At 56.7% G+C, this 20,333-nt stretch overlaps 3 protein-coding genes and 1 long non-coding RNA gene across 7 annotated transcripts in view; 3 read left to right on the forward strand and 1 right to left on the reverse strand.

The window, feature by feature from the left end:
• The window catches only part of Hmgcl (3-hydroxymethyl-3-methylglutaryl-CoA lyase), a 13,828-nt gene extending 3,968 nt beyond the window's left edge, over positions 1–9,860 (forward strand). For both annotated transcript variants that reach the window (XM_004637600.2, XM_023722544.1), the window contains exons 3-9: positions 1,344–1,451; positions 2,053–2,148; positions 3,406–3,554; positions 4,840–4,903; positions 5,647–5,835; positions 7,944–8,069; positions 9,181–9,860. In XM_004637600.2, the coding sequence (XP_004637657.1) occupies positions 1,344–1,451; positions 2,053–2,148; positions 3,406–3,554; positions 4,840–4,903; positions 5,647–5,835; positions 7,944–8,069; positions 9,181–9,282 (834 nt within the window). In that variant the 3' untranslated portion in view covers positions 9,283–9,860. The remainder of the gene's footprint in view (positions 1–1,343; positions 1,452–2,052; positions 2,149–3,405; positions 3,555–4,839; positions 4,904–5,646; positions 5,836–7,943; positions 8,070–9,180) is intronic.
• Positions 9,861–10,549: 689 nt separating this feature from the next.
• On the forward strand, positions 10,550–14,567 carry Gale (UDP-galactose-4-epimerase). Of its 2 annotated transcripts, XM_023722490.1 has the most exons (13): positions 10,550–10,623; positions 10,879–10,988; positions 11,946–12,079; positions 12,165–12,290; positions 12,382–12,497; positions 12,574–12,687; positions 12,887–13,063; positions 13,282–13,395; positions 13,471–13,537; positions 13,618–13,703; positions 13,806–13,883; positions 14,016–14,130; positions 14,202–14,567. In XM_023722490.1, the coding sequence occupies exons 4-13, from the start codon at positions 12,170–12,172 to the stop codon at positions 14,258–14,260; spliced, it is 1,047 nt and encodes a 348-aa protein (XP_023578258.1). In that variant the 5' UTR covers positions 10,550–10,623; positions 10,879–10,988; positions 11,946–12,079; positions 12,165–12,169; the 3' UTR covers positions 14,261–14,567. The 2 variants fall into 2 exon arrangements, with proteins under 2 accessions (XP_023578258.1, XP_004637659.1); XM_004637602.2 differs by lacking the exon at positions 10,879–10,988 and having other exon boundaries at positions 10,586–10,623.
• Positions 14,568–14,624: 57 nt separating this feature from the next.
• Positions 14,625–19,451, reverse strand: Lypla2 (lysophospholipase II). 2 transcript variants are annotated; one of them, XM_023722489.1, is made up of 10 exons: positions 18,739–19,451; positions 17,276–17,381; positions 16,975–17,006; positions 16,802–16,867; positions 16,288–16,335; positions 16,130–16,200; positions 15,952–16,025; positions 15,778–15,879; positions 15,519–15,692; positions 14,625–15,438 (listed from the first exon to the last, which is right to left on the reverse strand). In XM_023722489.1, the coding sequence occupies exons 1-10, from the start codon at positions 19,206–19,208 to the stop codon at positions 15,388–15,390; spliced, it is 1,194 nt and encodes a 397-aa protein (XP_023578257.1). In that variant the 5' UTR covers positions 19,209–19,451; the 3' UTR covers positions 14,625–15,387. The 2 variants fall into 2 exon arrangements, with proteins under 2 accessions (XP_023578257.1, XP_004637661.1); XM_004637604.2 differs by lacking the exon at positions 18,739–19,451 and adding an exon at positions 17,990–18,162.
• On the forward strand, positions 16,342–18,243 carry LOC111818464. Its single transcript, XR_002822442.1, has 3 exons — positions 16,342–16,552; positions 17,546–18,037; positions 18,156–18,243. It is a non-coding gene; the product is annotated as an uncharacterized LOC111818464 (long non-coding RNA).
• Positions 19,452–20,333: the final 882 nt, after the last annotated feature.

A 20,333-nucleotide genomic window follows, 5' to 3' on the forward strand; every position in this document is an offset into this window, starting at 1 on the left:
AAAATAAAGTATAGAAAAGCAAAACCACCCTGTCTTTAATAGTGAATGCTTTTTGGAAACAATAGTCTGATGGCTCCCTGAGGACAGCATCACATTTGTTATGATGACTGCGGTATCCCTAGCATCCAACATCACGCTTCAACTTGGAAGGCTTTCAGAACTTACTTTTAGCCAGGAATGGTGGCCCATTGCTGTTATTCCAGTACCCTGGGAGGTTGAGACAGGAGGTTTGCAAATTCAAGCCCAATCTGAACAATTTAGTGGTTTGTGAAATCCTGTCTCAAAATAAAAAAAAAAAAATTAAAAGAAGGGCCTGCTGGTACTACTCAATGCAGAGGCCCTAGGTTCAGTCCCCAGTATTACCAAAAAAAAGTTAAAGAGAGACTGGGGATATAGCTCAGTGGCACAGCACCTGCCTGGCAAACACAACATCCTGAGTTGGGTTGCGGGTACCAAAAAAACCAGAAAATTTATTTGTGGGTGGATTTAATTAAATCAGCAAGAGAGGAATTGAAGGGTGCAGGTAGGAGGGCCTCGTGAGAAGAACTAGAGTACTCAGGATTTTGACATAGTCCTTGGTACTGAGGAGCTGCAGAAGGCTTTTACTTTTTTGTTTTCTTTTTTTTTTTTTGGGGGGGGGTCTCGATATGTAGTTCACAGGGATCCTCCTGCCTCCGTCTCCTGAGTGCTGGGATGATACGCATGTGCTATCACGCCTGGCCCAGAAGGCTTTACAGGAAGATGAGACAGTGGAGGCTGTGATTTTGAAAGACTCCTGTGCAGGATGATCTGGTAGAGCGAGACCATGCCATACATCCATGAGCTAATGGCTGTAGATTTGGAAAGAGGAATCATAGAATTTGGTGGGTGACTAGGTGTAGGAGGTGGGGAGGAAGAGAAGGAACTTTAGGCTGAGCACTTGTGGGCAGAGTCCTGCATAGGAGGGAGCCAGAAAAGGGAGGGTGCAGTACTTTGGGGAGACTCCATCCTATAGGACCCAGAGAGCGTGAGTCACCTGTGCCCTTCCGCACTGTGCACCTTGCTCTAATTTGTTTATGATGGGGCCATAACTTAGCCCACATTTAGTTAAGGAAAAATCTGGATGGTAGAACAATCCTATTTCCACATAAAGATTAACTCCTTTCTGGGTGAGAAGCTGTCTCCACCAAGGCACAGGTTTTGTAGACCTTGAAGACAAGTCTTGCATCCCGCCCCACTGGCAGGGTCACGTGTGAATTTATGCTGGCATTTGGAAGACAAGGTGGTGTGGTGCCGGCCGCAGCGAAAGCAGGGACACGTGCTGCATGCTGATCTGCCTTTTCCGCTGTCTCTCTCCACTGTAGAATGTGGTGCCTACTTCAGTGAAAATCAAGCTGATAGACATGCTTTCAGAAGCAGGACTTCCTGTTATAGAAGCCACCAGCTTTGTGTCTCCCAAGTGGGTTCCCCAGGTGAGCCCCAGCCTTTCCCAGATGAGAGGGTGGGATGGCTTGCAGCTGCCCTTGGAGCCTATGGAAGCTGGGAGCATGGGTTCCCACAGCTTTGGTTTTGAGAGGGCACAAGTGATCCCCACACTGTTCACCAGAAGGATGTGGCGTGGCCCTGGGTGCTTGGATTCAGCCTTAGCTGTGCCCAGCCTGCTGCTGACCTTGCTGATGTTTCCAGTTTGCAGATGGTCCGCAGGTCTCTTCTGGTTCTAGGAATGTTGAATCTCCATGCTTGTGTGGTAAAAGACAGAATGGGCAACTGGAGAAGAAAGTGAGCTGTAGATAATGAAGAGAGTGGAGCAGTGCCTGGCTGGGAGCAGTTCTCAGTCAATGCCAAATGGTGGTAGACCACTGACGCTGCCTCCGTGAAACTGCTAGTATTGGCCAGAAAGAGAAATCAGGGAAGTCATTCGGCCCAAGGCCACACAGCAACCACAGGTGGGAAACTCAGGCCTGCAGAAGGCTTACAGCCCACAGCCCTAAAAAGCAGAGACCTTGTGGTAAAAAGGCTTTCTGTAACTTCGAGCACTCTGCCTACTTTGGCCATGTGTCCTTGGGCTCCTAGATGGCTGACCACACCGAAGTTTTAAAGGGGATTCAGAAGTTTCCCGGCATCAACTACCCAGTCCTGACCCCAAATCTGAAAGGCTTTGAAGCAGCGGTAAGAGGACAGCTTGTTGGTGGGGCCTCCTGGGATGAGACTGATGGTGTTAGTCCCTGTCCCTGTGATCCCCTGCCCGGGATGCCTATCTGAGCATCTTGTCTTTGGTGGCAGCCAGCACCATTGGACCCTGGGGCAGTCCTGGCCCTACTTCTCACTGCTTCATGAGCGTGGCAAGTTGCTTAACCCCTCTGAGCCCCGGTTCTGCCTATAGACTAGGACCAATGATAGTAGCCAAGGTTGAGGTGATTTCAGAAGATAGATTACACAGAGTTTGCGTAGCAAGGGCCTGACATCAGTACTGAGTAAATGCCAGCTCTTATTACCCACTCCTTCAGAGAAAGGTTCTCTATTTAGGCAAAAAGGTTCTTTCAAGAATGACTTTCAGGGGGCTGGTGAGATGGCTCAGTGGTCTAAAGCACCTACTTAGAACAAGCTTAGCAAAGCACAGGGCCCGCGGTTCAATCCCCCAGCACCACATGCCAGCCAGCCCGCCCCCTGGTGGGCTGAACTGGCCACACACAAATAAATTAAAAAAAAAAAAAAAAAGAATGACTTTCAGGGTGGTGATGCCAGGAGCATTGGTGATTTCATTGGGAGATGTCACAGTTGTATTTTTGGCACGCTTTCCTGCCCTTGGGGTTCCGGGGATGGGACCTGGGGCTTCAGCTTGCGGGCAAGCGCTCTAGGCTGAGCCATAGCCCTGGCCTTGGTTTGTTCTGACACAGAGCTCACTGGGTACTTCCTAGATCCGCTGTGCGAAAGCACTACACACTGAGTGACTTAAAGCAGGAATTTATTCTCTCACAGTCGGGAGGCCAGAAGCCCGTAATCAGGATGTCAGTGGTTTGGTTTCTTCTTGAGGGCTCAGAGAGCAGCTGTTTCTGCCTCTTCCGGTGCTGCTCACGGGGCAGCCCTGGCATCCTAGGGCTGTCAACGCATCACCCTGGGAACTCCCCCATCTTCACGTGGCTTCCTCTTTTGTCTCTGTATCAGCACACAGCCATCTTCTAAACTCACCATCCTGTAGTGTGACCTCTTAACTGATTACACTTTGATGACCAAGTCTTCAGATAAGGCCACTATAAGGCCACTTTGTGAGAAGGGCCTGGTGCTTAGGGCTTCAGCGTATCTTCCTAAGGGGACACAACACAGCCCATAATGTTCCTGTACCTTAACATTTAGCATAAGATGACACTTTGCCACAAGGTCAGAGACCCCAAGAGCTGCTGAAGGAACTCCCCTGGGTGTTGGCAGGTGGCTGCTGGCGCCAAGGAAGTGAGTGTCTTCGGAGCTGCCTCGGAGCTGTTCTCCAAGAAGAACATCAACTGCTCCATAGAGGAGAGCTTCCAGCGCATGGGCGGGGTCCTGGAGGCCGCACGGGCTGCGGGGATTCCTGTGCGGGGGTGAGTCAGGCCACACCAGCCTCCTTCAGTGCCCTCCTGGGGTGGGCTTGGCTCTGACCCCAGCTGCCCCCCCCCCCCAAGCTCCTAGTAGCATAAGCACCTGCCTGGCAAGCACAAGGTTCCGAGTTTGATCCCCAGTACCACAAAAATAAATAAATAAATAGATAGATAGATAGATAGATAGATAGATAGATAGATAGATAGATAGATAGATAAAGTGTAAGACTTCCTAAAATATTTACCAACATAAAAACCTGTCAGTGGCTGGCCAAGTGCAGACTTACTTTTCTTTGCCATAGTAGGGATTAAATCACGACCTTCTGAACTATATCCCCAGCCCCTTTACTGTTGTGGGGTTTTTTTGAGATATGGTCTCGGAGGTTCCCCTTAAATTCAGCAATCTTCCTGCTTCAGGCTCCTAAAGGCTGGAACTATAGGCATGTGCCACCACACCTGGCTCACTTTTTATTTTGAGACAGGGTCTTGCTACATTGGTCAGGCTGGACTCAAACCTATGATCCTCCAGCCTCAGACTCCCAGAGTGATGGGAATACAGGGCTGAACCATCATGCCCAACTCGGACTTTTTTTCATTTCGCACACTGGGGGCCAAACCCAGTGCTCACTGCATGATGAGCTGCGTCCTCAGCTGGGTTCAGTTGCTGTAACGTGGCTTGCAGGCCCCTGATGATTCTATCCCCGCCACTGGCCGCAGCTTCGCCCTGACCTTGTCTGCACACTGCACTGAAGCCCAGCTGAAATGTTTTCCCTTTGTCACATGCCTGCTGCTGCTTGTCTTGGGCCTTTGCGCTTGCTTTTTATATACTCAGAACATGCTTGGCCTACATCATGCCTGTTCAGCTCAACTGTGGATATTGGCTCCTCTGAGAAGTGTTCCTGTCCCTCAGCCAAGGTGGTGGCCTTCTGCTGGGATTCCATAGTCCCCTGTGTCTTCCAATGTAACATTTAGCACTGGTTAAATCTGCCCTCCACCTACGCTCTGCGCAAGCGCAGGCCCCTATCTACCACCCCTGATGTGCCCTGCTCTCTGACACTGTGGGGTGTGGAAGAGGCACTCAGGACAGTGAGCGCTGGCCGCAGCCTCTCTGGCCCCGGTGCCATTTTTCCCACACAGGTGCCCACCCGCACTGCCCCCTCTGGCTCCGCATTCCTGTGGGGAATTCCTGGCTGCTCCCAGGCTCCTGCAGGTCTCCCACCTCTCCCTCCCCAGAGGCCCCTGCAGGTCTCCCCATGGGCACTGACAGGGCTCCTCCCACCTCCCACAGGTATGTCTCCTGCGTGCTTGGATGTCCCTACGAAGGGAAGATCTCCCCGGCCAAAGTAGCTGAGGTGCGTGTGTGGCCAGGCAGGTGTGCTGTCCCCTCTGCACAGACGACATCTGAAGAAGGGCCTTGCCCAGTGGCTCCAGCGCTCCCCGTAGTAGAGAGGACAACAGTCTTTCTCTGAGTGGTGAATGCCATGGAGAACCCAGGTTCAGAATGAATTTGAGCATTTCAGGAGCTTCTGTCATTTTGCCCTCAAAACTTGTGCAGATTTGTTATTCTTCCATTTCACAGTTAAGGAAACAGACTAAACAACTGGCTACTCAGGGTGCAAATGGTAAAACCAGGCCTCAGGCCCCTCGTCTCTCTGCAAAGCCCACTTGTTCCCCCCTACCGTGTGGTATTCAGATAAAAGAAATGGTCCCAGAGCCAGATGGGTGTCACGGGCACCTGTAACCCCAGAACTCTGGAGGCTGAGGCAGGATGTAGCTGTGTAAAGGTCCTGGCTTCAACCTGAGTACCAATAAAAACAAATGAAAGATGGGCAGGGCTGGGAGTGTGACTCAGAGTTTGAGATGCTTACAAAGTGCAGGGCTAGGGCAGAGGCAGGGGTCCTGCTGTGTGGCCAGCTCTGCACCCCAGGGACACAAGCCTGTCCATTCCTGTTACAGTTGTTGGGAGCCCGAGGCCCAGCAGAAGCCCAGGGCCTCCCATGTGGAGGTGACCAGCTGGTTGGCCATCCCTCCTTCGAGCCTTCCGGGCCCCAGTTGTTAGCATCTAGGCAGCTCCACGTGCCTGTTTGCTTCCCAGGTCTCCAAGAAGTTGTACTCGATGGGCTGCTACGAGATCTCCCTGGGGGACACGATTGGCGTGGGCACCCCAGGGCTCATGAAAGACATGCTGTCGGCTGTCATGCATGAAGTGCCCGTGGCTGCCCTGGCTGTCCACTGCCATGACACCTACGGCCAAGCCCTGGCCAACACCCTGATGGCTCTGCAGGTAACTAAAGGCACGCGCCCTCTTCCAAAGGGCACAGAATGGCTCAATCCCACGTGGTGTTCACCAGATGTTCACTGATGTCAGTGTGCCAGGCCCAGGCCAGTAGTGGTGACCTTGTCTGTGTGTTGGGACAGTCGAGATGATGCGGGAAGGACTTACGGGACTTAGGTCGGAGCCCTGCAGACACGCAGCTGGAGAAGGAGGGGGGACCAGGACCAGGACCAGCAGCGCCCTGAGCAGATGCGTTTGCTGTGGATACAGCAGCGGTGTGTGTGCTGTGGGAGAGGACAGAGGTAGAGAAGGCCAGAGCTAGGATCTTAGGGGTCTCCAGACGGCTGAGCGGCTAAGGGAGAGTGTTGAGCAGGTGACGGCCAGGCCATGATCTGAAAGCCCCCTCTGACCACCTGTGGAGATCGGACTGCAGGGAATAGAAGGGGATACCAGTTCGGAGGCTACAGGAATCCTGTGGAAGGTGGCTTGAGGAGGCTCAGAGGATACAGGCCTAGGGCGGGTGCAGCCCTCAGGCCTCCCGGGGAGCCCTCCAGGAGCAGGCAGTGGTTATGTGAGTCTCTGGGCGGTGTGAACATCATGGAGTCTCAGCACAGAGGTGGGTATTTAAAGACCATGAGGTCACCTGCGAGGGAGTATAAATCTAGAATTTGTCTGAGGACCACGTAGTGAAAACTCCAACTTCTGTTTTGTTTTTTCTAATTTTGAGACCTATCTTTTTCTTCTTTCTTTCTTTCTTTTCTTTTCTTTTTTCTTTTTTTGAGACATATCTTACTGTGTAGCTCATCCTGTCCTTAAATTCACTGTGTAGCTCCCTCTAGCCTCAAACTTGAGGTGATCCTCCTGCCTCAGCCTCCTGAGTGCAGGGATTACAGGATGTACCACCACACCTGGGTATAGGTCCATTTCTCCCTGGCTTTTCTTTCCCCAATTTCTAAAAGCTCAGAACAGGGTATGATGACGCATGCTCATAATCCCTGCACTCTGCTGAGGCTGGAGCGTCACTGAGTTTGAGGCCAGCTACCTAGTGAGTTCAAAATAAGTCACAATTACAGAGCAAGACCCTGTCTCAAAAAATCGAAAGCAAATACAGCAAAAACATTGAAGGAAGCCAGATGTGTTAGAGGAAGACAGTGCTGAGGGTGATGCTCCTGGCTGTCACAGAAGGTGGCAACCTGACCTTTGGATATGTAGCCACGTGGAGGTCACCAGTGCAGTGGAAGAGCTGTGGGGAGAAAATCATTCAGAATGGGCTCAGGTTAGAATGGCAGTAATAGTGAGGAGGGACTGCCCCTTCGGGGTATTTTGCTTTAGACAGAGCCAGAGACATGGGAAGTTGGAAGGGACCCAAAAGGGGCTGTGAAGGATGGCACAATCCCAGGCTGCTTGTGCAAGGGTCAAACCCTGGAGCCAAGACAACAGTGGAGCTTCGGGCGGGCCTGGGTGCTGTGGAGGTGGAGGAGGTGGCCGTGGCCAGGAGCTGAGAGTTGCCTCAAGCAGTGAGGGCACAGAGCATCTGTGTCACTGATACAGGCAGTGGGTGATGGACAGTGGAGGCTAATGGTGGTGTCTGTTCTCCCTGAGAGTAAGGAATCAGCTGAGAGTAAGGAAGGGGCAGGAGTGGCAGAGGTGGGAGGAAAGAAGGTGAAACAGCCATCCAGGAGAGTGGCCAGCCTGCGGACCGTGACGGTCTCCTGTGGTCAGAGTGAGGGCATCCTGCAGTGGGTGCGTGCACGCGCGAGTGAATCTGTGAGAGGTCTGAAGTCTCAGGTGAGACTGGGTTGGTGATCTGGAGGGGCCTCTCAGAGGAGGTGGCTTGATTGAGGCTGAGATCTTCAAGGTGAGGAGGGGCCACCAAGAAAGGAATGGAGGAAAGGTACTCCTGGCAGAGGAAACAGTGAAGGGAAACAAGACACTTTGGAAACCCAGGGAAGCCTGTCTGCCAGTGGGACTTTCCCTCCGCAGACTGCTAAGCCAAAGGATAGCTGCTCCCCAGGACACACGCACAGGCTCAGGCACCTAGCAGGGAGGTTTGCAGGGCGGGCCCAGAGGTTCAGGACCCTGGCAGCAGCAGTGTTTCACCATCCTTCTGTTTCCAGATGGGCGTGAGTGTTGTGGACGCCTCTGTGGCAGGACTTGGAGGCTGTCCCTATGCACAGGGGGCATCAGGGAACCTGGCCACTGAGGACCTGGTCTACATGCTGAGCGGTTTGGGGATTCATACGGTAAGCCCGCCTGCCCCCTGGTGGTGGCAGCCTGCACTGACCAGGGTGCTGCCTGATGCCCTGGACGGAAGCCAATGTGCTGACTGGGGTTGGGTAACAGGGTTAAAGGTGGAAGTGCCAGTGGGTTATGGACCTTTTTTATCTTGTGTTCAAAAATGGAGCAGAATGTGACTGAACAAGGTCACAAACAGGCACAAGAATGCTGGGAACATAGAATGATGTCCAAGGTGCAGCTCTGTGAGGCCCAGGGATTATGGAAGATCCCTGAAAGGGGCCAGGATCGTGGTATTCATTTTGTTCTCTAAGCTGAAGGTGGCAGAATTAGATACCACCCTGCCTCAGAGTTCTCAACTAGTCTGTAAAGACTCTTAGGAGTGGCACAGAAGCTGGTCCAAACTTGAGGTGCTCCTCTTGCCTCAGCCTCCCAGTGCTGCGATTCTGGAAATAATAATAGCACCAATCTCATAGGCTGTCATGAGAATTAAGTAAGAAGATACGGAACCAGACATACAGGTTGTGTATGCCTGTAATCCCAGCACTCAGGAAGCTGAGGCAGGAGGATCACCTCAAGTTCAAGGCTAGCCTGGGCTACATAGTGAGACTTACCTCAAAGATCCTACGTGGCTGTGGGCATAGCTCATGGGCAGAGCACATGCTTAGCATGGGCAAGACCCGAGTTCCAGCCCCAGCACCACAAAACAGACAACAAAAACAGAAACTGTGTCAGATGCAGAGGATGGAGCCTGTCAAATGCTGTGAACAGAGCTCATGGTCCAGCCTTCCAGGTTTTTATTCCTACCTTTGCACTTTAGTCCTTACTTCAATGTGCAGCTTTTGATGACAAAGTCAAGTATTTGTGGCCCTGGCACAAAAGTCCCAATTCCTGTGATGCCACTCCTGGTGGTGGCATCATAAACTTGAAAGGGAGAATCAGAGGGACAACTCCAGATGGCTGACAGACAGGACCTCACAGGCAGCTGGTATCCCGTGGTCAGGAACAAACCAGAGCCTGCTTGCTGCCACCTTTCCTTCTTCAGGGTCATCCTGCCACCTCCCTGGGTGTTGAGGGCGTGTCCTGACTCACTGTGTCCTCTTAATTTGTTTCTCTAAGGGTGTGAATCTCCAGAAGCTCCTGGAAGCTGGGGACTTCATCTGTCAAGTCCTGAACAGGAAAACCAGCTCCAAAGTGGCACAAGCTAGCTGTAGACTCTGAGCCCCTTGCCTGCCTGGAGCCCACAGATTGCACGGGGATAGGGGTGCACACGGATGACTCCTGGATGGGGAAATGGAAGCAAGATGGCAACGCAAGGCACGGGCAGCTCCGGCCCACCCTGCCAGGCTGTCCTGGCCAAGAGGAGAGGGCGGGACCCTTCCGGTCAGCCCTGTGGGAGTGGGAGTGTGCGGCCTCAGGGGCTGGGAGTCGCCCTTTACTGCAGACCTGGTGACCCTTGAGTTGGGTGCTTGAGGCTCTTGGGAACCTGCGTGCAAGGATCATGGTCATTAAGTCTCATTCTGGGTGACCTCTGTGCAGCCCCACCCTGCCAGCGCTGAGGGCCATTACTGTCCTCTTAAGGCAGAGGGTGTGGAGCAGTGGCTCTAAACTGGCAGCGTCTGCCATCTCCTGGTGAGGCTGGTCTTCTGTGGTGGCCGTTCGCCAACCGCAGCATCAATGGAAAATCTACTTAGAACATGATTTTTGAAAACAGCTGATGTAATTAAAGATTTAATTTTCCAGTATCTGGCTGTGCAAATGTGTGTATGCGAACAGGAATAAAATCCCTATCGCTCTGCACTGTGAGGGGAAACTAGACTTCGAATGTATTATCAATGGATTTCTTCCCTGCTTCCCCCCTGAGCCCCACTGCAAGGACCGGAAATCGGAGGCACTGGCCACCGAACCCCGGCTGTGCCACCTGTGCCTGCCCTGGCCCTAGAGCAAGCTCGGAGGGCAGCAACGCCCCACCCCTCAGGGCCAGCCCTGGCGTCCGGTAGGTGGGGACCCTCCTGCGGTCCTGCATTTATTGCTTCTCTGCACGGGTTTTCACAGTATGACACAGCTTCACCGACGTTACTGCACTGCCATTTATTTGACTTAAGAAAAACAGGCACTACTGAGCTCTGTTGGCAGCAGGCAGTGTGCAGACAGACCCTTCCCCGCGGGTGGGCGCCGCAGCCTGGGCGAGTTCAGAGCGGTGCGCAGCTTGAAGGTGCTTTGGTTTGTTTGCGAACTGGACTCCCAGAACTACAGCAGAGCCGCTCCCCAGCTTTACCATTCCGCGAGACCTGGAGGGGCCTCTCCCGACTGCCAGTTCCTGCTGGGCGGGGTGCCGCCCACTTCCGCCCTCCCTGGGAAAGCCTTTGCAGTCGCCTTAAAACTGCACAGGACTTTTGTCCTGCTGGAGTCTCCGTAGTGACCATAACCCAAGCGACACGTCTCCTTGGGGGTGTGGAGGGGGCGGGATCTGGGTGGGCTGTCAGCTCTTAAAGGGACCGCCGCAAGGGGCGTGCTAGGCGCCGCCGCGGGAGTCAGCGCAGGGCGCTCAATCCCCAGCAGGTTTGCGAGGCGGAAAGAAGGTCTTGGTGGGGTCTAGAGGGTGGGTGGTTAGCAGGGAGTGAGAGAGTCCGAGCGGGGTCCGGGCCGAGTTAGAGGCAGAGCAGCGCCTAGGCGAGCCCGCCCCTTCTGTTCCCGCTTCCCTGGCGGGGCCGCCCGGGTTCATTCATTCCGGGGCCAGGACTCCTAGCTCTGCCCCTTCCGAGCCCCGGCCCAAAGTCCAGCGCTCACGGCCAGCACCCCTTCCCCTCTTGATAGAGTGGAGAAACTGAGGAGGCGACAGCTGAACAAGATCATCCCCTGGATACTGGGCGAAGTCGCGCTCTGGTCACCTGTCTCGCGGGACCCCTCGGCGACCACTTTCCCAGGTTCGCAGAGCGCACGCCGCTCGGCTGGGAGAGCGAGGGGGCGGCTTGGGCGTCGGGCAGAGTCCAGGGGGAAGCCTCGGGGAAGGGCTGGGCTGCCAGCCTGGAGATCCGAATTCCAGCCGGGCCATCACCGGTTGTGCAGCCACAGTCACGTTAACCTCTCTGGCCCTCGTTCTGCCACTCATAACACCTGCCTCGTCGAGTTGTGGGCGAACTCAGGAAAATAACACGCAAGAGCTAGGTACAGAGCCTGGCACGCAGCGGGCGCTTAGTCAAGAGGGTTGGGGCTGGATGAGCCCAGAAGGGTTTCAGGCAGCCTGGAGGAAGACGGCAGCCGGCCAGGTCGTGGAATGAAAGGCTTCAGTGTCTGGGCCTCCCGACCCGCTTTGCCCCCTCCACCCAGAGTTTGTTCAGGGCGGAGACACACACCTGGCAGTGGAGACAGGGCCAAATCCACGTCTACACTGGCCCACCCACTACTGCCTGAAGTTGGGCGGATCCCCATCATCAAGCCCAAAGTAACCTGGCATGGGCCTAGCCAGAGCCCGCCTGCTTGCTCTGGGTTGATGCTGGGCCCCTCCTTCAAGCAGAGGACCCACCCTCTTTCTGGTTCCTCCCGGCGGATCCCTGAGGGAAGGGGCTGCCTAGCCCCTATGGCCAGGAGCTTGCTGACAGCCAGTAGTGAAGCTGCCAGGGAGGTCTGAGTCTGAACAAAGGAGCCTGTCCTGGGATCCTGGAGTCCCAGTCCTGCTGCCATGTCCCCTTATGCCCAGCACTGTCCAGTCTTCAGACACTGGAAAAGGTCATGTAGGTCCTCAGGGATCTCAAGTGTGGGTCACTTGTGGGAACTAGAAAATATGAGACCTCTGCATCCCTCCTGCAGCAGGCCTTAGCATCACCTCGTTGCCCTCCCTACCCTATAATGGTCTGTGTACAATTATTCACTTCATTTTGCAGGGACTAACTGCAGCCTGCAGGGTAGGTGATTCTTGCAGCCTTAGCTACTCAAAAGCCAGCAAGTGCCAGTACCTGGGCTAGAACCAGAGCTGACTCAAGCTCTTACGTGGGACCCACTGCTCCCCGCCTCCAAGGTGAGCCTGTGAGGTGGGGCAGACTGGGGATGGGGAGAAGCGCTGAGACCCCCACAACCACCTCTGTGACTGTGTGCTAGGCCAGGTGTGATGGCAGAGAAGGTGCTGGTCACTGGCGGGGCTGGCTACATCGGTAGCCACACGGTGCTGGAGCTGCTGGAGGCAGGCTACTCGCCCGTGGTTATCGACAACTTCCACAATGCCATCCGTGGTGAGCATGGGTGGCAGGATTGGCGTTTCTGGGGGGCATGGAGGGAAAGCCTAGCTTCCAGGACCCCATTTGCTACTCTCGGTGCCCCTAGGCAGGGCCTCTATGCCTGAGAGCCTGCGGCGGGTGCAGGAGCTGACAGGCCGTCCCGTGGAGTTTGAGGAGATGGACATCTTGGACCAGGTGGCCTTGCAGCGTCTCTTCAAGAAGGTAGATACCAGCAGGTAGGGCCTTTGCCAAGGGCAAGGCTGCCAAAGCCATGTTGACCCCCACTTTGCCCCTACAGTATAACTTTAAGGCTGTCATCCACTTCGCGGGGCTCAAGGCTGTGGGCGAGTCGGTGCAGAAGCCTCTGGATTATTACAGAGTTAACCTGACAGGGACCATCCAGCTTCTAGAGGTGAGAGGCCTGGGGCAGGAACCCAGCCCACCAGCGGGAAAGTGCTCGTGTGGGAGTCACCCAGGACCCATGGCTTTCTCTAGCTCCTGGCCTTTCTACATCTGTAAATGAGATGCCAGTGACCTCACCCCCACCCCCGAACAGCCAAGGACAGGACCGGCACAAAGTGCGGGCCACTGATGCCTCCTCTCCCGGCCAGATCATGCAGGCCCACGGGGTCAAGAACCTGGTGTTCAGCAGCTCAGCCACTGTGTACGGGAACCCCCAATACCTGCCTCTGGATGAGGCACACCCCACAGGGGGCTGTACCAACCCCTACGGCAAATCCAAGTTCTTCATTGAGGAGATGATCCGAGACCTGTGCCGTGCAGACAAGGTGAGGCCCCTGCGGCTGAGGGGGTCCAAGCACCCCTCTCCTACCCCAGGAGGAAGCTGGGGCTCAGAAGTGACAGGGACTTGCCTGGGGTCACAGCACTGACAAGGAGTTCGTTTCTGGAGAAACAGAGGACAGTGGGGAGGCAGAGGGCCCTGGATGCAGCTAGGACACATTGCCAAGACCCCTGCCCACCCCGTAACCTGACCTGAGCCCCACAGGCCTGGAATGCGGTGCTGCTGCGGTACTTCAACCCCACAGGGGCCCATGGATCAGGCCGCATTGGCGAGGACCCCCAGGGCATCCCCAACAACCTCATGCCCTACGTCTCCCAGGTAGGGGCAGCAGGGTGCCCCAGGGTACAGCTAGTGCACGGACCTAGGAGAAACTGACCAGACCTCTGCCCCTAGGTGGCAATCGGGCGAAGGGAGGCCCTGAATGTCTTTGGCAATGACTACAACACTGAGGATGGCACAGGTGAGCCCAGGGCCAGGACTGAGGGCCCTAGAGAGAGACTGAGGCAGAACCAGCTCCCCCAACCAGCTCCTCCTCCGCAGGTGTCCGGGATTACATCCACGTTGTGGATCTGGCCAAGGGCCACATCGCCGCCTTGAGGAAGCTGGAGGAGCAGTGTGGCTGCCGGGTAGGAATGGAGGAAAGAAGTCGGGAGAGGCAGATCCTGGGCGGATGGGGCCCAGGGCAGTGGCCAGTCCAACCCTTTCCACTAACCCTGTTCTCTGGGCAGATCTACAACCTGGGTACTGGCACAGGCTACTCGGTGCTACAAATGGTCCAAGCCATGGAGAAGGCCTCAGGAAGGAAGGTAGGCCCTTCCCGTTCACCTACCCGCAGGTTTCCCAGCACCCGTCTGTCTTGCACCTCTGTGCTAGGTGCCAGCAGCAGGGGTGAGGCCCAGGGCCAGCTCTGCCAGGCTTCAGCCACATGCATCTTGCAGATCCCCTACAAAGTGGTGGCACGGCGGGAAGGCGACGTGGCTGCCTGTTATGCCAACCCCAGCCTGGCCCACAAGGAGCTAGGTTGGACAGCAGCCCTGGGGCTGGACAGGATGTGTGAGTGCTGGCCTGACCCGGGGAGGGGGCTGTCCTCAGGCCAGGTCCTGACCAGCCACCAACTCTCACAGGTGAAGATCTCTGGCGCTGGCAGGAACAGAACCCATCAGGCTTCAGCGCACAGGCCTGAGCAACTGTCCACTCTCCAGCCCCTGGCAGGACCCCAGGCTCCAGAGCGTTGGGGCCAGGCCAAGGCCACCCTACCTCAAAGCCCAGCCAGGCCCACTCAGCCCACCAGGCAGGAGGCTGGGGGCTCCACTGACCAGGAGCCATGCTGTCTTGCACGTGTCTCCTACTGGGCCCAGGAAGGCAGCAGGGCCACCAAGAATGGGCTAGCAGCAGGGCTGTGGGACCACACTTTCCTCCCAGGCACCAAATGACACTGCTACCAGGGAACTTTCCAAAGTATTTAAAATAAAAAGTTTTCTTTTACTGGGGCAGATTCTCACAGATGGTCATTCTGCACTCCATGAATACCATCAAGCAGACCTGAGTTGAGGGAACGATTTCTTTTAATTTTATCGGAATCTAGGACACAACAAGAAAAACGCTCAAAACCACATGGAGACAGAAGACGAGACAAAACTGCTCCCCACTGCCTCCCTGGCCCTAGAGTGGGGACACAGTGGGGGTGAGAGAGCCAGGGGAGACCTTGGGCCTCAATCCAGCCTCAAGGCTCCAGGCCTGGAGGTTGAGGGGTGGCAGGGCCCAGCCCCAAGTGGGTCGCTGAGGGAAGTCCCTTGAAGGGCTCCACCTCACCCACATCCTGCCGAGGGCGCGGCTAGGGGCCCCAGGCCATGGACACATTCATGATTGAGAAGCAGCTGCTGTGAGGCAGAGAGACACATGATTATCAGGGCAGAACCACTGGGGTGGGGGCCTGGGAGGGCCCCAAGGGCCAAACCCTGAGGTCGCAGGAGGGGGCCCAAAGCGGGGCTACAGAATGAGGTCCTGAGTGAGTGGGTCAGTGGCTGGGCCCTTCTCCCGCTGCCGACAGCCCCTCCGATGCTACTGCTGGGCCCACCCCCAGGGAAGCAGGCTAAGAAAGCAGCCCACCCTGCTGCAGACTGCCAGGTGGCTGAGGCCAGGAAGGAAGGCCTGGCCAGGCCTTGGCTGCCTGCCCCAGAGGCCTGTGGGAAGAGGATGGGGTGGGGAGGGGGAAACGAGGGCTCAACCGGCTCAGATCCAAGATGGTGCCACACTTTCTTGCTGGGTCCCCTGTGAGCTGGGGAACCGGACTGGGACTAGCAACTCTGGTTAGACCGGAGGCAGCAGCTTCTCAAGAAATTCTTTCACAGCTGCCATCTCCTGAGGAGCAAGGGGAAGTTGTGCGGTGCCTAGCTGGAGGGAGGAGGGAGAGGGCAAGGAGCAGGACGTTTTCCACTGACCTGGGGACAGGAGCTGTGCATGACACCTGGGTATGTCTTGAACTGGACTCTGGCAGGTGTGACCACAGACCGGAGCTTCTCAGCTGTCAGGGCCCCAAACCGTACTGGCACCATGGGGTCCAGCTCCCCATGGCACTGAAGGATGGCCAGGTCCTTGGCACTGCCATTGGCCGCCTGTGGGCCAACAGGGCTCAGAGGGCAAAGCAATGCTAAGCCTCAAGGACATTCAAGGGCAGGAGAGGACCTAGAGGGCACTCACCTGGGGGAAGTTCCGGTGCAGAGGCAGCCAGCAGCTCAACGCCACGATGCCAGCCAGAGGGTGGGGGCAGGTAAGGGCTGTGTACAGGGATAGGGCCCCGCCCTGGAGGGAGAAGACAACAGGTCAAGGGACATAGCTCGGCCCCCTGGCCACTCCCCCTTGGTGTCCCCTCACCTGTGAAAAGCCGCCCAGGACAATTCGGTTGGCAGGGATCCCATTCTTCATCTCGTGCTCGATCAGGGCCCTGACTGCAGGGAAGGGTGTGATTGGGTAGGGGAGCTGCTAGCCCCAAGGGAGCCAGGCCCCGGTGCTCCCAGGCACCGGAGGGGGTTCAGAGGAGCTGGGTCCTTACTGTTTTCTGCAGCTTTCTTGATGCCAGCCTCGTCCTCTGGGGCGTCCGGACTCAGTCCCATCAGGTCAAACCTGGGGAGCAAAGATGGTGGCCGCTGGAAGCCCCAGGCCAGTCCCTTGCATCCCCCTCGGCACCCATCTGCCCCTGCGCACACTTACCAGGAGGGCATCACCATCTTCATGTTGAGTGTCACAGGGATCCTAGGCCTGGGGAGGGACAGTGAGAAGGGCCCATCAGGCTCTGGAGGGAGCAGGAAGCCACAGCGCAGAGGCCCCTGGGGGCCCCTCCCAGCAGGCAGGGCGTTTGTTTAGGGTGTTGCCAGGCAACTAGCCACGTGGGGCGACAGACTGGTTGGGAGATCAGCTATGGATGCAGAAGCAAAGCCTGGCGCTCACCAGGGGGGACCAGGTTCCAGCTCAGTGGGTGAGTACTTGGGGAAGGGGCATGAGAGCCCCTGGTCTAGGAGCCCCTGGGCTCAGGGGCTGGGGCTAAACCTCAGTCTTGCAGGCTCCCTAAGAGCTGAGGCTGAACTGGGCACATCTGACTGCTCTGAGCCCAAGCTCTGGGGTGCAGCTGACAGACAGAACAGGTATGGAACCACAGGAGCATCCCCACTGCTGCTGACCCCCCAAAGAAGCCCCCCAGCCCCTCCCTTGCTGGGGGGACACTCACGCGTGGGGACAGATGTACTTGACGTGCGGCAGCCGGATGGTGGAGAGGGCGTCAGCCCAGCTGTGCCTGTGGGAGGGAAGGGAGAGAAGGCTCCATGCAGGAAGGGGACCAGCAGGCAGCCCTGCTAGCTGAGCCCTGCCCCACCTCCCCAAGGAAGCCCCCAACCCACTCACCCTGTGTCTCCAAGTCCATGTAAAAAAATAACCTGGAGAAGGGCAGAGAAGGAAAGGTGAGTAAGTTTCCCCTGCAGATCTTTCAATTTCAGCCTGCCCTTCCCTACCCACAAGGACCTAGGGTGAGCCCAGGTGACAGCCAACAGGTTATTAAACCCCAGCCTCTGGCTTCAGGCTACACCCCTCACCAGTGCCACCTCCACCTTTCCCATGCCCCCTCCAGCCAGTTCCGCAGCAGTTCTGGCTGCACCCAAACCCATACCCATACCCAAGGGCTGCCAAGGCCAAAGGGGTCCCTTACCGCGGCCGTTTCCCGCTCAGCTCCAGACACGGTGGCAGCGTCGGTGAGCAGGGGCATAGACATGGTGTTACCACACATACACTGCAGGGCTCCCTGCAGGCTGGGCCTGCACAAAGGAGGGGCTGCGGTCAAGAGCAAGGCTGGTAGGGGACCTCCAGCGGCCCACCCAGGCCATCTCTGCTCCTGCCAGCAGCAGGTTCTGAGGACAGAGAGAAGGCAGGCAAGAAGTCCTGGGGCAGAAGGGTAGAAGTCTGTTTGCCTCCATGCCAGGGCTGGAAAGCAGAGGCAGCCACCTCAGGGGCCTGGCACTCCTGTCTGGTTCTGGCCCAGCCTGAGTCTGAGCTTGCTGCAGGTGGGCAGGGCAGGGCTCTGGGCTGAGGAGAGAGGAGGCCCCGGGTGGTCCCTACTGGCCCCTGCTGAGGCATCCCTGAAACTGCATCCTCCCTAGTCTCCAATCCTCCCTTCTCTGGAGCCCCTAAGTCTCCTCAGCTCAACTCCGGGTCCTACTGGGAAACAAAGGGGAAGGAGATGCCAGGGAAATAAGCTTCCAGCCCCATCTCCATCCTCCTTGCCTCCCAGCCAGGCTTCACAGCAGTTTCTGGCTCCAAAATTCCCAGAGCCCTGGGGGCTGCCTGTGTCCCCCGGAAGCATAAGGAATTCCATCTGCCACCCACCCCCCAACTGGTGCTCCACGCCCCCCGGGAATGAGGCTACCTGCAGCTGCTGTCGACACCAACTCCAAATGGGTCCCCAGCTGAACAGGTTCTGGGACTCCCCAACACACAAAAGAATGTCAGGCCGGCTGGCCCCTCCCCGTCCTTAGCATCCTCCAAACTCCGGAAGCTTCCGCTACCTGCCTCTAAGTGCCTACCCTTCGCAGGGCGCCCTCCCAGCCGGCTCCCACCTTGCAGCGCCCCCCTCGTGCCTCCCCAGCAGGAAGCTCTCCAAGGACCTCGGCGCTGACCCTGGCGCGTCTCTCCCCAAGGGGACTGCACCGCCCGCCCTACGCTAGGCTTCCCTTCCTTCTCTGCGCTGGGGACTGCTGCCTACCCCTGGAGCCTCCTCTTCGCGGGGTGTCCCATCCCCGGCCTGGTGTCCCCCTCCCCCCAGCAGGACGCAGGGTCTCCCCCGGTGAGCCGGGGGAACTTCTGCCCGGACCAGGGCCAGCGCCTCCCCACGGAGGCGTCCGCTAGCCCGACTCGGGACACGCACCTGCCCGAGGGGGCTCCACGATCTGGCCCTGCCCAGGCCCCCGCCCCACAATGGCATCTGTCCCTTCCCACCGCGGAGTCCCTCTCTGCAGCCCGGACAGCCCCTCGGCCGGCCCCGCTCCACTCCCGAAGTCCCCAGGACTGGACAGCGCCTTCGCACCGCCTCCCCGCGCCCAGCCTCCGGGCCGCGCCGCCCCCCGGTCCCGCGCTCGCCGCGCCGCCGGCTCGGTCCCGCTCCGCCCGCCCGGCTACCTCGCTCCCTGGGGCTTCCGCGACCGCTCGGGCAATTTTCTTTCTCCCACAGACACACACTCTTCCCCCTCGGCCGCCCCCGCCGGAACTTCCGTTCGAGTCCCGGGAACCCAGCCATCGCGCTGCCGGAAGTCGCCCGGCCGGCGGTACGGAACCCGGAAGCGGGCCGGCCTGCCCGGCTCGGAGCTGCCATGTTGCGGGCGGCGGGGCCGCTCCCTGGGGCTGGCGTCCACCCGCGACATCGCCACCGCCCCGTCCGGACAGCAGGCGGGAGGCGGCCCATCGGGAAGGGCGAGGCCGTCCTCACGCTGCTGGCGCGGAGCTTGCCGCCTTCCCCTCGCAGGGAGGCACACGCATCGTGACCTTGGGAACTGGCCAAAGGTTCGGGTTTTTAAAAAAATACCCAACATTTTATTGTTTATATTACATATCAGATAGACATATAGTAAAATAATTACTATCAAACACATTTACGTATCCATCATCTCAGCAGCTGTTGGCTGCTCATTTAGCAAAACTTCTGAATATACGCTTTCCCACGGTGGTCCTCATACTCTTCAGCGGAGCTTTCGACTTCATACTGGCTACTGGCTTCCGCGCTTTATTCCAGCATCACAGGAGAAATCACATACTCTGACCTTAAAAGACCGTAAGTCACCTAGTCCTCCAAGCGAAAACATGAGGAAACCGAGGCTCACAGAAAGGGGGTAAATAAACGACTCCAGGTTACACTCTAATCTTTTCGTGACCTGCTTTCTATGCTATAAAGAGGTGATAATAACCACCCTGTCCACCTCGTAGCTTTGCTGTTAGGTTCAAATGGTGTGAACATGCTTTTACACACTGTGAAATCACAGCGTGAGGCCTTAATCGACTCTAAAAAGGGCCCTGGGAAGATACGCGGGCTATCTCAGGAGGACTGGACGGCACGGACAGGCTGTCCTTAGCACTGCCCTCTGCAAGCAGTGCATGCAGGGCACACGAAAGGCCACTCTTAAGTGAGCCAAGAACAAAATGTGTTTCGTTTGGTCAGCGTGGAGTCATCGCTTCATTAGTAAAGTAAAAATAGGGCCCAGGGTCTAGGAAAGACCGAGAAGCAGACAGAGTTGAAAGACCAAGCCCCTGAAAGCCCAAGAACATGTGAGGCTGTGCAAACAGGAAATGAGTCACATCTGTCCCTCAGCATCTGAGGACTCATTCTCCCAGCTTAACCTAACAAGTTTTTTCTTTGAACCAAAATAAAATAGTATGAACTTGGAAGCTCAACAAAGCCACGTTTCCTCAGGCCTAGAGAACTCAAGAGGTCAAAGAGATGGAGCTTAAAATACTAGGATTCTGGAAGAAACGTGTCACTTTCTCGAGATCCGAGCAAGCCAAGGATCCAGGACTGGGCCTCAAAAGCCACAGGATGAAAGTCAGAGGAAACAACACAGCTGCACCTCTTACCCACAGAATCCCTGCTCCGCCTGCTTGGGGAAGAAACCACGTTGCTCTGGCAATGCCAGGATGCTGGGACAGCAGGGCTCATTCAGGAAAATTCTTCAGAGCCAGTCTCGAAATCCAGAGCCCCACTCCCGGGAGCTGGGATTTGCACT

The sequence above is a fragment of the Octodon degus genome, unplaced genomic scaffold, assembly GCF_000260255.1.
Source record: "Octodon degus isolate 3935 unplaced genomic scaffold, OctDeg1.0 scaffold00092, whole genome shotgun sequence".
NCBI lineage: Eukaryota > Metazoa > Chordata > Mammalia > Rodentia > Octodontidae > Octodon > Octodon degus.

Bases quoted from the DNA above. Each gene is read 5' to 3' on its own strand.
- Gale (XM_023722490.1), top strand. From the start codon at position 12,170: ATGGCAGAGAAGGTGCTGGTCACTGGCGGGGCTGGCTACATCGGTAGC. The intron at 12,291-12,381 runs GTGAGCATGGGT...CGGTGCCCCTAG, and splicing joins CTTCCACAATGCCATCCGTG to GCAGGGCCTCTATGCCTGAG. The intron at 13,884-14,015 runs GTAGGCCCTTCC...TGCATCTTGCAG, and splicing joins AGAAGGCCTCAGGAAGGAAG to ATCCCCTACAAAGTGGTGGC.
- Lypla2 (XM_023722489.1), bottom strand. From the start codon at position 19,208: ATGTGTTTGATAGTAATTATTTTACTATATGTCTATCTGATATGTAAT. The intron at 16,868-16,974 runs GTGAGTGGGTTG...TCCCTCCCACAG, and splicing joins CATGGACTTGGAGACACAGG to GCACAGCTGGGCTGACGCCC. The intron at 16,026-16,129 runs GTAAGGACCCAG...CCTTCCCTGCAG, and splicing joins CAAGAAAGCTGCAGAAAACA to TCAGGGCCCTGATCGAGCAC.